The following is a 14,402-nucleotide window of genomic DNA, read 5'->3' as shown; positions in this document are numbered from 1 at the left end:
GCTGCCCAGTGTGGTACAGAGCCATGCAGACCAGGACTATCCCATGTTCGGTCCCTGGCCTGGGCTGAGTTATTCGGCCTACAGTTAGTAGGGGGTGGTGGGGGGGAATGCTGCAATTGACCTCCGTATTTGTTCTAGAGAGGGGGGTGAAATAAGCCGGGGTTCCTGCTCCTCATCGTTCCTCAGTGACTCCGGCTGGGAAGTGCACGGGCGGATGTTAAAGCGAGGACCAGGGTCAGACCAGGGTGCAATGGCTTGCTCCCACTCGCCGTCTGAGCACGCACAGAGAAGCATAACGACTTGGGTAAGTTGCCAGATGGGAGGTTGGTGCCTGAGGAGCCTTATCTTGGCGCGCGTCAGTGTCTACGGAGCAGGAGCAAGTGGAAAATCAGAAGAAGAAACATAGAAACATAGAAGATAGGAGCAGGAGTAGGCCATTCGGCCCCTTGAGCCTGCTCTGCCATTCAATGAGATCATGGCTGATCATCCAAACTCAGTACCCTGTCCCTGCTTTCTCCCCATATCCCTTGATCCCTTTAGCCTTAAGACTAGGGGATGAAACCGTGGAGAGGCAGCGAGGCGGATTTGAAAATAATTGCGAGGATTTTGCGGGTTTTTTTTCCCTCGACGGTGTTAAAAAAAAAGTGCTTAAAAGTTTGTAAATTTTCTTTCTTGGATTACTCGTTGCTCCCCGTTTATTCATTTGTTTATTTCCTTCTCGCAGGCCACTCACCAAAACTCCTCCTCCTCCAGCCAGGAGAGCAGGATGGATTGGGCCATAGACTTCTCCGGGACTGTCAGCAGCGCTGTTCCATCATCAGCCAGCAGAAAGCGCAGGTCAAGTGGGCTGAGCCAGACGATGTCAGTTTCTTCCCTCCTCCGGAGATGGAACGTCTCACTTCTAAGTGGTGCTCCATCTAGCAGCCCACCTGGAAAACTGACACACACACACTCAAAAATTAAAAAAAAAACACTCACCCGACCGAGGCAGACAGTTCTGAGTGGCGGCCAGCACTGGGACTCGGAACTTGGGACCTTGTGGTTGGGACTTTAGCACTCAACAACTTGAGCAACTGTGGGCTGCTGTCAAGACCGTCGTCTATAATTTGATCGTACCGCTGGACAACCCCCGATTGGCAAACTGACCATCCTTCCTCCCCACCCCCCCCACCTTTCTTTTCCCCCCCATTTACAAAACTCTTACCGAGGAGCCTCTCGCCATATAGGCCGCGCTTCGCACCGCACATTGTTCCCAGCCTGGAGTGAAGCCAGCGCCCTTTATATTAACATGCAGAGAGAGAGAGAGCGGGGCCCCTTTCTTCATCCGAGGAGTCCATATTTTTTTTTGCACCTGTGTTGTAGTGAGGAATTGTGGACAGTCGGGTCATTTTTATTTTGGAAGACTTTTTATCTGCAAGCTCATCCTCCAAGCACGTTCTCAGTTCCCTGCAACTGGTACACACGCACAGTCATTGCTTTAAGTACTTGGAAGAAATAATATCTGAAATGGGATTGGAGGATATTAAGACAAAAATATATTGTATAGGTTCCAATGACTTTGTTCAGCAGAAAGGAAATTTGTACAGTCCCCACCTTGACCGCTATCCCCACCCCCCCCCCTAGCGTTTGGTTCTTACCACTTCTGGCCACTATTGCACTTCATTCTTCACCTCCAGAAGCACTGTGATACCATCAGTGGCACTTTGTTATTGGCGAATGGGACATGTGCTTCAAGGGGGTTGATTTGGCCGTCTGTGTTTCCCCCTCCCCCCTTTGCTCCCAGGAGACGGGCTGCTCCAGGCCGTGGCCCCACTGAACTCACGCAGTGAGCGGGAGCTGGCGGTTCCAGCTCCGCCACTCTGGGGACACCGAGGCTCGTTCCTGAGAGCCTCCGGCGGGGGGGGAGGGGGGACTGTTTTATTTAAAAATGGAAAAAAAAACTGGAACAAAATATTAAACTTTTTTATTATTGCGTGTTTTGATTGAACTAATGGGACAGATTTGTGACAAAGAGTACCTTTCACATTGCAGGCACAGCAGGGATTCTTGAGTAAGCTTTCTTGTGAGCTGTATCACTATACTTATTTCTTTTGAAGCAGGTTTGTTAAGAATAATGGAATTTAAAAAATAAAATCAAAAGCTGTTTTTTTTTTAGTTTTTAGTGTGGTTTATCCTTTGTTCACATGGAGGCACTATAAATCCTTTTTTTTTCGACTGGCATTCGGTAGTGTAGTGGTTATGTTACTGGCCTCGTGAATCCAGTAGGCCTGGTACTACTACTCCTTAGAGGATATGAGCTCAAGTCTCACCATGGCACCTGGAGAATTTTGAATTCAGTTTGTTAAAAAAAATCTGGAAAATAAAAAGCTGGTATCAGTAAAAGTGGTCATCGTAAAAACCCCAACTGGTTCACTAATGTCCTTGAGGGAAGGAAATCTGCCGTCCCTACCCTGTCTGGCCTATATGTGACTCCAGTCCCGGGCCGATGGGGTTGACTCTTAACTGCCCTCTGAAGTGGCCTTATTAAAAGCCCCTCAGCAAATAGGGATGGGCAATAAATGCTGGCCTTCCCACATCACGAGAATGAATGAGAGAGGAAAAAAAAATCCCTTTCATGTGAAACCTAAATGGCAAGGAGCAACCGGAATGAACACAACTGCACTTTGATCCTGCCCAAAAAATTAGGGTTCTGCTTAAGAAGCCACAGACTCGAGTTGAGGACCCGGATGAACTGTCTTAACCTGCTGACATCAAAGGACAGTTGCTGTTTGGTGCAAGAAGATGCGAGAATCCCAACAGAAACGCATCTCATTTCCTCTGAGTAAGGAAATGCATTCCTCGCTGCTCATGGGGAGCAGCTTTGAATTACCGTGTGGTGTGGTGCCTTGCTGCTGCTGTGTGAACTTGCTGGCTGGGAGCCCAAAGGCCTTTTCCCCTCTGCAGGAAGCCAAGTGTTTTCATGTGAAGCTGACAGGAAAGCCTTCCCTGGGAAGAGTAACCCGTGGCACGTCTTCGGAATTGTGAGGGGATGCAACAAAAAAAAGAGAAAAAGTTGAGGCGGATTAAAAATTAAACCCCGTTCCCACCGGCGCTTCTCCGATGTCTTAGTCGGTTTGGAATTCACAAGGCAGACCTTCGCCTACATTGCCACCGGCACATTGCTACCGACAGCTCACTGCTTTCGCCGACCTATGGCAGCTTACACTGTTACTGTGTGTCGGGGAGGGGGGTAGAAAGGGTTTCTCCGTGTTTCTTTTCCAATTGGAACTCCATTTCAAGAGGACGCCAAGTGGAGGAAGTGCGCGTAATCGTCCCATCACCAGCCGCCTGCTGTTAGTAGCTATTACGCGCCCAATGCGTTTGTGAGCTGTGCATTGACAATGGTGCTGTATCACACCGGGCTGCACTTCAAGAGCGCGCTCGCGGTCCAAGGGGGACTGGTGAAGATGTCTTTTTATTTATATTGGAGTCATTGGTGATGATGCTTCTTTTTTTGTGACGTAGGTTTCCTGTTGCTTGAAGATAATTCGAAAATTCCATTAATAAATACTCTTTTTAACCAAAGATTTAATAAAAGTGTGTAAATAAGAAATAAATAATTTGTTGAAACATCCTTGTAGGTATTTTTTTTTTGGTTCCATCTTCGTGTCTTGCAGTTAATGTGCACTTGAAATTCCGCTTCAGTCTAGGAACTCTTCCTGCGTAAGCAATCGGCCCGCGTTGAGGTGGTCTCTTGTGAGGAGACCGTGCGGAAAGGCTGTAGGTGGATAGTTTAGCACAGTGACAGGGGAAGCTTTTAGGCTGAATGTACTATTTCATTGCAGATCACTATCGTATTTCGCCCTTTATAAAAGAAAAAAAGGAATAAAGTGCATTTTACCAAACAAATAAATAACTGTACTGACTGATTACGTTACCAGAGTCCTCGGCCTGCTTCTATGTACAGCTCGGTGTGTCAGTGTAGTGTTTTTTTTTAATTCATGACATACCTGGGTATCTTGCTATGTCTCTCCTTTTTTTAAAGTTCTTCTTTAAACATGCCAGTTATTTTTCATGATTGTACAGTCAGACCGCACGTGACCGGTTGGCCCATCGAATGCGCATTACAAGAATATAGAGTCAGTTCTGTTGACAAACCCTGTCCTTTTCAGCTTCGTTCAACCTTGGCTTGTCCTCCAGTTGATCGTCGGCAACCTTTCACCGGCATGCGTCGGAGACTTGGACTACCTCGCGAGCAGGCCGGGTTGAAAAACAAAAGGCAGCGGACCAGGGGGTTTCTCAAGACATCTGCTGCATTCGGTGGTGTGACCGTGTCACCGATAGTCCAGTGAAAAGGGTGACCGTCAGCCCAAGTGCCACAATTGGCAAACAACATTTATCGTAGTTTGGGCACTTGGCCAGGCTCGACTGGTCACATGACACTGTGGGGAATGTGTGAGGTCGTCCACTTTGGACCTGAGAAAGACAAATCGGAATCTTAATGGTGAGAGACTAGGAGTTGTGAAGGAGCAAAATGATTTGGGTTCCACATACACAGATCACTAAAAGCTAGTGCACGGGAAAAGCTAGTGCACGGGTACAAAATGTAATCAGAAAGGCTAATGAAATGTTGGCCTTTATATCAAGGAGTTCGGACTTTCACAATGAGGAACTGATGCTTCAGTTGTATGGAGCCTTGGTCAGGCCCCACCTGGAGCACTGCATTCAGTTTTGGGCACCGCACCTCAGGAAAGATATCTTGGCCTTGGAAGGGGTACAGTGCAGATTCACCAGAATGATGCAGGGCCTTAAAGGTTTAAATTATGATTACAGGATGCATAAACTTGGCTTGTATTCCTTCGAGTTTAGAAGGTTGAAGAGTGATCTAATCGAGGTGTTTAAAATGATAAAGGGATTCGATAGGGTAGATACAGAGAAACTATTTCCTCTGGTGGGGGGGAATCCAGAACAAGGGGGCACAATCTTAAAATTAGAGCCAGGTCATTCAGGAGTGAAATCAGGAAGCACTTTGGGTGGTAGAAATCTGGAACTCTCTCCCCCAAAAGGGGGGGTCAATTGACATTTTCAAGACTTGAGATCGCTAGATTTTTGTTAGGTAAGAGTATCAAGGGATATGGAGCGAAGGCGGGTAAATAGAGTTGAGGTACAGATCAGCCGTGATCTGAATGAAAAGCAAAATGAAAAGCTTGAGGGGCTGAAGGTCTAATCCTGTTCCTATGACACCATCTAAGTCCCTTTTAAACATTGAAAGAACTTGCATTCAGATAGCGCTTTTCACATCCTCAGGACGCCCAGAGCCCTTCACAGCTAATTAAGTCGTTTTGAAGTATAAAACACAGCAGCCAATTTGTGCATAGCAAGCTCCCACAAACGACAATGAGGTAAATGACCAGTGTTGGTTGAGGGATGAATGTTGACCAATACACTGGGAGAGCTCCCCTGCTCTTCCTTCAAATAGTCCCATGGGATCCTTTACATCCACCTGAGAAAGCAGACAGGGCTTCGGTTTATCATCTTATCTGAAAGAAGGCACCTCCAAAAACTGGAACTCCTGAAGTGTCAGCCTAGATTATGTGGTCAAGACCCTGGAGTAGGACTTGAGCCCACGACCTTCTGACTCAGCAGCAAGAGCGTTCCCCACTGAGCCAAGGCTTGACTTTGCATCTATGGCCTTCTGAGGCCGTGAGCTCCACATGCACACAACTATTTGTGTGAAGTAGCTTTTTCTGTACTCACTTTGAACTGGTTTAGCTAAGACTCTGTCCACTTGTTCTGGATTCCCCTGCAAGAAGAGTCATTCCCGGTCTACCCTATCAGCTCCCTTTGTTATTTTAATCAGGACACTCCTTAACCTCCTCACCTCCAGGGAATTTAACCCAAGGTCTCTCCTCATTACGGTGGCATAGTGGTTAGCACTGTTGCCTCACAGCGCCAGGGACCCGGGTTCAAATCCAGCCTCGGGTGACTGTGTGGAGTTTGCACATTCTCCTCGTGTTTGCGTGGGTTTCCTCCGGGTGCTCCGGTTTCCTCCCACAGTCCAAAGATGTGTGGGTTAGGTTGATTGGCCATGATAAAAAAAAAAAAATAAAAAAAATTGACCCTTAGTGTTAGGGGGGATTGGTTACGGGGATAGGGCTTGGGTGGGACGGCTGTCGGTGTAGGGACCGGGTGCTAGGGTTTGGATGATCAGCCATGATCTCGTTGAATGGCGGAGCAGGCTCGAAGGGCCGAATGGCCTACTCCTGCTCCTATCTTCTATGTTTCTATTACTCAGTCCCTTTATCCCAGGTATCGCCCTGCTCACCATGCCAATATATTCATCCTAAACTGGGACACCCAAAACTGAATGCAATATTCCAAATGAGGAGTGGAGTTAAATAATATACGAATAGTCACTTCCTGTCTCTGAAGCACTCGGTTGCTACGACAACAGGAAATGACATTGCCAACATTGTAGATGAAGTTCAGAAGCTTTGATTCCATTTGGTGTGTGATTTGTGTGAGTTTTGTTTCCCTCAGGTTTCTCGCCCCACCTTACCCACTGCTGGCCTCTTACTGGTCCAGTAGCTTCTGGCTCTTATCCTGAGGAATGGAACACGATCCTTTTTTTTTGCACACACAATGTCAGCATCAAACATTCCCATGGTAGTCCTGTGCGGTTAGATGCAGAGTAAAACTCTCCATACTCTGCTCAAATAATTGGGGTTGGAGGAGGCGGGGTGGGGAATGGTGCAGTTCCTAATTTGCTCTGGTTGCTATGTGGGGTTAACATATCACAGGAGTTTCCTGATCTCCCGCTATAACTTAAGTGGGAACCTCTGAGGGGGCGGCTGTTTATGCCCCTTTCTTGTTCGATAACGCTCCTGTGAAGCACCGTGGGACGTTTTACTACAGTAAAGGCGCTATATAAATGCAAATTGTTGCTGCTGTCCACCGTTTGCGGCAGTCACCCACTGAGGATACAGGAGAACTCCCAGCGGAAATCACTGGCGATGTTGGTTTAACAGAGCTGCAATGAGCCCCCTGAGCAATTCTTCCTCCAACGTGCCGCAGCCTCAGAGGAGTCCACCCTACTGCACCAGTGTGACATTTTCCACTTTCCTTCACCTGTTACCCTGCGGCCTCTCTGACCGGCCGAGTTAAGGGCCGAGGGCCCATTCCCGCTAGAAACTGGACTGCGACCATCCAAACTCATTTAATTTAATTTAATTCTTGTGTCACCGGTCAAAGACCTGGACTAATAATCCAGTGAATATGAGATCAAATCACACCATGGCAGTTTGAGAATTTGAATTTGTTTTTTTTTAATTCCAGAAAGGAAAAGCTGGTATCAGTGAAAGTAATTGAAGCTGTCTGATTGTTGTAAAAACCCAAATGGTTCACTCACATCCTTGAGGGAATGAAATGTTACCCGGTCTGGCCTATAGGTAACTCCAGTCTCACACCAACGTGGCCTAGCAGGCCGTTCAGTTGTATCAACCTGTCACAGCGGTTCAGAAAGAAGGCCCACCACCAACTAGGGACAGGCAATAAATGCCGGCCTTGCCAGTGATGGCCACATCCCGAAATTAAATAATTAAAAAAAAAAAGACCAATTAGCAAATCACCTTTATAAGAAACTGTGGATGAGCGCGATTAGAATGGAACTACAAGGAAAAGAACTCTGAGGCAAAGAAATCGAGAATAAATCAGTGAATTGCCAGTAGTGAGAAATCGAGAGCAACCAGTGGTGAGAATAGAACAATCAGCAAGAAGACTTTTAACAAGTAACTGGGACGTGTGCAAGACTGGGGGATGAGCGGGAGACTTGCAGCGAGAAACCATGGTGCGGCCATGGTTAATCTGTTAGTGCAACAACAAGAAAAGATAAGATTAAGAGATCGTGGAAGAATCGTGGCTGAAAATTAAACGATCTGACCTTGAAATACTGGGAAATGAAGCACGGAGAAGCATCGATGCACCGGATGTCTTTCTGCGTTGATGTGACTTTCTGTTTTAACAGCGATTGAGTTTTCAGAAACAGGAAATGGAGACTTTAAAGGGGCTAGGTTTTGCGAACATGTTTTGACAAAGATTCTCCTCCTTCAGAGCTTGCTTAAGGCACCAGCAAATCCGGTGGCTGCATGGGGGGTCCTCAGCTTTTAATGGGGGGTCCGTGCAGGTGCTCAGGGTTTCACGTCCAATAAAAATATTTTTGGGCAAAGTTGAGGTAGATTTCACCGTGGATGCAAATAGTGAGGGGGTGGGAGGTAAGGAGGACATGGTGACTGACCCGCCCCCGCCCAAAATAGTGTTTCCAAACATGCTGCTGACTCACCCCCTCACCCAGATGATAACGACGGAATCCCCTACAGAATACCTCTGGTCCTTTCTAAGTGTTTGCGTTTCAATTCCATTCGATATTGAGATTTATTCCTGGTATTTGTGTGGCGATTCTCCCAGTGTAACTTTGGCAGTAAGTAGATTGGCAGAGGCGGCAGGAGATCGGGGAGGCCCCTGTGGAAATTCAACCCCTTAAGTGTTTTATGTTAGATCAGTGCTCTGGAGGAGGTGTTAAACTGAGGCCCAGGTGTTTGAGCGGGTCAGGTGGATGTAAAAGATCCCGTGGCACTATTCAAAGAGCAGGGACTTCCCCTGCTGGCCTAGCCAACATTCCTTCCTCCCAGCATAGATTTAATAGGATGACACCTGGACTCCCAAGAGCTAAATTACGAGGAGAGATTACACAAACTAGTTATGAATCTTATGATCCATGAAGAAAGACTCATGAAATAACACTGGACGGCCAGCTGGTGGCGCCGTCCAAGGAGTATAAATACTCGGGTGTGGGCCCAGCTTGCCCAGGACATTTTGTAAACAGGAACTAGTGAAAGATAACTAGACCTCCATGTTTTGAAACAAGTTGATTAAAGCCTTGCTTTATACTCAAACCAAGTGCGTAGTGAGTCTTATTACATCACTAGTGTTGTATTCAGTGTTCCCTTTAATTTTTTTTTCTGCACGGGTCCTTTAAATTTGCAGCGGCCGCCCGAACGCGGTCTCTCTTCCAGCGGCTGCAGCTGGTGAGCGGCCTGCGCGGGACCTCGCCATTGGCTGAACGGCGTAACAGGCTCGAGGGGCTAAACGTCCGACTCCCGTTCCTGTGCACATAGCCCACACTGTCAATAACAACTGTACAATATAATCGGGAGTGGCTGCCAGAAGTATTTAACTTTATAGTGTGATAATATTTAATGTTAAAAAAGAAGTGTGAATGAATGGATAGATAAACAGATTTGACACACGTATATACTTAAATAAAATAGCGTGTGTTCAGACTCCCAGATTCTTCTTCTTCTTAGGCAGTCCCTCGGAACGGAGGATGACTTGCTTCCACATTAAAAATGAGTTTGCAGGTGACTGATGAGTCCAATGCGGGACCTACAGTCTCTGTCACAGGTGGGGCAGACGGTGGTTGAAGGGGCAGGTGGGTGGGGTGCTTGGGTTGACGTGCGCTCCTTGCGCTGCCTGCGCTTGGCTTCTGCTTGCTCCCGTCGAAGAGACTCGAGGTGGCCGGCACCTTCCCGGATGCTTCTCCTCCACTTTATGCGGTCTTGGGCCAGGGATTCCCAGGTGTCGGTGGGGATGTTACACTTTTTCAAGGAGGCTTTGAGGGTGATTAGGAGTTTCTGGGCACCCAATATTGATTCATTGAAGAATCCCATTGTGAAACTAGCCCAGGCAAGACACCCACAGGGGACACGGGAATTGCAATAAAGCAGGGAACCTGTCGGAAGTTAATATCAACTGTGCGTATAACGTGTCATGTCCTGCTGTTTAATTATGGTTGCTTCATAATACTGTAACAACAGTCTGTTACATAGCACTGAACTCCAGTATAGGGGACCTATAAGTGAAAAAAGGTAAAGGTACAAGTTGTGGGTGCTTGATTTATCCGAAAACAAACCAGAAACAAGTTGAGATCTGCGAGGAAAATACGAAACCCTGCAGGTGTTATTGCAATTCTGAAACTGCTGGAAATGCTCAGGGGGGCAGGCCGCACCTGTGGAGGTCAGACGGGTCGACAATTCGGGTCGGAGAGGGAGATGTCACAGGGATGTTTTGACAGAGGGTCCACATCTGAAACATCATCTCCTCTGTTCTCTCTACAGACGCTGCCTGATCTGCTGAGTGTCGGCAGCATTTTAAGTTGTGTATCTGGGGCACCAGCTGGTGCTGGGAGTTACCACATCCAAAGGCAGAGTAAGGTTGCCTCTAGTTTGAATTCGCAGAGTGCCATAACTAAGTATCTTTGGCACCTGGGTTCTAATAGAGGCTTATCCGATGGAATGAAAGTGTTGAATCTTAGTAAAGTGAATCTGGAACAGTGTCAGCCCAGTTCCCTTAGAAGGTGCAAGTCCACAGCACAGAACTGCATATGATCGGGTACAAATTGGTATAAAATTAGCATTCTTACTCGGAAATCAGTAACAATGATACTAGAACAATAGAAGAAAACATTTTGGTTTGGCGTTGAGTCACACTGGCCCGCAGGAATCCCGCGGGCGGAGGCCTGCAATCATGGAAAAATCTGCGCCCTTAACTGAGGGCTCCCAGGGACGCACACACTTCCGCTCCTGGGCCTCTCGTATCCCAGAGGCGCATGTAATTCGCAGAGTCCCTGGGATCACCTGGGGCCATGGGGAGCCAATCACAGAAGGGAATCTTCCTTCATATACTTGACAGGAAGACCTGTCAAATATATGAATGGAGATCACCCCAAAAACATAGTAAAACTTTAAATAAATTTTTTAAAAATCACATTTTTAAAATGACTTGAAATTACAATAAATTAAACATTTTAAACAAAAATTTAGTTTTTTGAAAAAAAAAATTAAAGTTTTTTATGGGGCTAAAAATAAACGTAACTTTTTTAAAGAACAAAATTTTTTAAAAACTTTTTTCAACTCTTATCCTGGTAAAAGCAGACCTTACGCCTGTTTTTACCAGGCGTAAGAATTGTAAGGGTTTTCTGCGGGCGGAGGGTCTCCAAAAAGCGGAACTCTCCCCCCGCAGAGGCCCTTCTCCCGGGCAGCCGGAGGATCTGTCAAGAGCATTCTTGACAGATCGGAAATGCCGGTTTTCAGCACGTGCGCTGTGCATGCCTGAAACCGGCATTTCCGATGTCCCTACGGGTGGGTACACAGCTTGTACCCACCCATAGGGATCGGAATATCTGGGCCATTGTTGATGCAGAGTAGAGGGAGCTTTAGTCTGCTTTTGGGGGAAGACATACTCAGCATAGGTGCAGTGGTATTCAAAATTATGAGGGGTTTTGATAGAGCAAGTAGGGAGAAACTGTTTCCACTGGCAACTGGGTCGGTAACCAGAGGTCATAGATTTGAAATAATTGGCAAAAGAACAGAGGGTTGTTAAGATCTGGACCCCACTTCCTGAAAGAGTGGTGGAATCAGATTCAATAAGAACTTTCAAAAGACAATTGGACATGCATTTGAAGAGAAGGGCTACGGGGAGAAAGTTGGGGTGTGGGACTAAATTGGACAGCGTGTTGAAATTACAATAAATTAAACATTTTAAACAAAAATTTAATTTTCACAGGCGCAATGGCCCAATTCTGTGCTGTAAGATTCTATCTCTGATTATATATCACTCCACAGAAATGGGGCAACCAATCCCGTTTAATTTAATGAGTAGACAATGTGGCGGGGGGGGGGCGGGATTCCCATTACCGCCTTCCCGAGGCCCCGGTTTTCCATTATTTAAAGTGAACGTGTGAGAATCATGGGCTGACTAGCGCAGGAGAGGAAACCCTGGGCCGGTGGTTCTTCCTGATATTCAGGAAATTAGGTTCTGTGTCAGTCTCCTGAAAAGCTACGAAATTCAGCCTTAGCCGTTTGGTGCAAGTGCGCATTGCCATTTCTGCCCGACCTCACTTATTTGTGTAGCTGTGCAATTTCCTGCTCCGCTTTGGCTGTTAATTTGTCATCTTTGGATTATACAGCCAAGTCCAGTCATGAGCCTGGCCATTATTTGGACAAATATTATACAGAAAGAAAGAACTTGCATTTATATAGCAACTTCCACAACCCCAGGGCGTCCCCAAAGTGCTTTACAGCCAATGCAATAATCTTGAAGTTCAGTCACTGTTGTAATGTCGGAAACACGGCAGCTAATTTGTGCACCGCAAGTAATAAAAACAGAAAATGCTGGAAATACTCAGCAGGTCAGGCAGCATCTGTGGAGAGAGAAACTGAGTTAACGTTTCAGGTTGATGACCCTTTGTCAGAACTGGAAAAAGCTGGAGGTGGAACAGGTTTTTAAGCAAAGCTGGGTGGGCGTGTGTGCACGACACAAAGCTGGGTGGCGTGTGTGCTGTGAGGAGGATGCCGAGAAACTCCAGGATGATTTGGACAAGTTGGGTGACTGGGCAGAAGCATGGCAGATGCAATATAACGTGGATAAATGTGAGGTTATCCACTTTGGTGGCAAAAACAGGAAGGCAGATTATTATCTGAATGGCAATAGATTGGGAGAAAGGGAAGTGCAACGAGACCTGGGTGTCCTTGTGCACCAGTCACTGAAGGTAAGCATGCAGGTGCAGCAGGCGGTTAAGACGGCAAATGGTATGTTGGCCTTCGTAGTGAGAGGGTTTGAGTACAGGAACAAGGATGTCTTGCTGCAGTTGTACAGGGCCTTGGTGAGCCCACATCTTGAGTATTGTGTGCAGTTTTGGTCGCCTTATCTGAGGAAGGATGTTCTTGCCATGGAAGGAGTTCAGCGAAGATTCACCAGGCTGATACGTGGGATGGCAGGAATGATGTATGAAGAGAGATTGGGTCGATTGGGCTTGTACTCGCTGGAGTTTAGAAGAATGAGAGGGGATCTCATTGAAACTTATAAAATTCTGACAGGACTGGACAGACTAGATGCAGGAAGGATGTTCCCGGTGGTCAGGGAGTCCAGAACCAGGGGTCACAGTCTAAGGATAAGGGGTAAGCCATTTAGGACAGAAATGAGGAGGAATTTCTTCACCCAGAGAGTGGTGAACCTGTGGAACTCTCTACCACAGAAGGCAGTAGAGGCCAATTCATTAAATATATTCAAGAAGGAGTTGGATATATTTCTTAAGGCTAAAGGGATCAAGGGGTATGGGGAGAAAGCAGGGACCGGGTACTGAATTTGGATGATCAGCCATGATCGCATTGAATGGCGGAGCAGGCTCGAGGGGCCGAATGGCCTACTCCTGCTCCTATCTTCTATGTTTTCTAAGTGTAGGTGCAGGGAAAGGGGGGAGGGGAGGAAAGAACAAAAGGGAAGGTCTGCGATCGGATGGAAGGCAGGAGCGATTAAGAGACATTAAGAGATGGTTCAAGGCAGAAGGAGATCTAATGGGACAAATTAAGAAACAAAAGATGGTTGTAGATGAAGTGTAAATGGCACTGGCAGAATGAAAGACAGCTGCCATGTGGGAGAGAGAAAAAATAAAATAAAATAAAATAAATGGAAAGAAAAAAACATGGGGGCAGAGGTTATGGTCTGAAATTGTTGAACTCTATGTTGAGTCCAGAAGGCTGTAAAGTGCACAGCAAGGTTCCACAAACAGCAATGAAATAAATGGCTGGATCATCTGTTTTAACTGTTGGTTGAAGGATAAATGTTTTGCTGGGACACCGGGAGAACTCCCCAGCTCTATGAATAGTGCCATGTTTTTTTTTACATCTACCTGAGAAGGCAGACGGGGCCTCGGGCTTAACAGCTTCCTGAAAGATGTCACCCCTTCAGTACTGCACTGAGCTATCGGACTAATTATGTGCTCAACTTTATGGAGTGCAGTTTCAACCCACGACCTTCTGACTCGGAGGCGAGAGACCTACCAACTGAGCCAAGGCTGGCACATGATCTAATGAACAATTTGCTGGGTTAGAGAAGGGATTCGCCTCCTATCCAGGAGTGTGACAATGCCCCCACAGTGTTTAGGGTTTTATATCAGTATCTGATCAGACTTATAATAACCTTTTCTTTTTTTTTAAGGAAAGCAAAATACATTCTCGACGTGCAAAGCAAAAGCAGCGACACCAGGCCCGCTTCTGGAGATGGAGGCTTGCTGACGACCTGACCTGACCTGAACTGTCTGCTGTCCTCTCACCTTCAGCAGAATCCATAGTTGACGTCATTTCCACTCCAGATTGCGCTAATACGGTGATTTCTTTTGCACTCGCTCTGTCGCAGAGTTGTATAGAGCTGTTGTGCAGCACAACCTCCCTCCTCCAAAAATCCATACCAAGGCACTACACCCCATTCACTTGCCAAACCCCATCCACTTGCCAAACCCCATCCACTTTTGCCAAACCCCATCCACTTTTGCCAAACCCCATTCAATTTTGCCAAACCCCATTCAATTT

General features: G+C 46.7%; 1 protein-coding gene across 2 annotated transcripts in view; it reads left to right on the top strand.

Annotated features, from left to right (window-relative positions):
- The window catches only part of lef1 (lymphoid enhancer-binding factor 1), a 166,841-nt gene extending 163,232 nt beyond the window's left edge, over positions 1-3,609 (top strand). For both annotated transcript variants that reach the window (XM_086007111.1, XM_086007102.1), the window contains one exon: positions 725-3,609. In XM_086007111.1, the coding sequence (XP_085863237.1) occupies positions 725-921 (197 nt within the window). In that variant the 3' untranslated portion in view covers positions 922-3,609. The remainder of the gene's footprint in view (positions 1-724) is intronic.
- Positions 3,610-14,402: the final 10,793 nt, after the last annotated feature.

The sequence above is a fragment of the Somniosus microcephalus genome, chromosome 2 (assembly GCF_052327205.1).
Source record: "Somniosus microcephalus isolate GS21.2 chromosome 2, FLI_Smic_1.0, whole genome shotgun sequence".
In the NCBI taxonomy this organism is placed as follows: Eukaryota; Metazoa; Chordata; class Chondrichthyes; order Squaliformes; family Somniosidae; genus Somniosus; species Somniosus microcephalus.
This window is presented reverse-complemented; position numbering and strand designations above follow the sequence as displayed.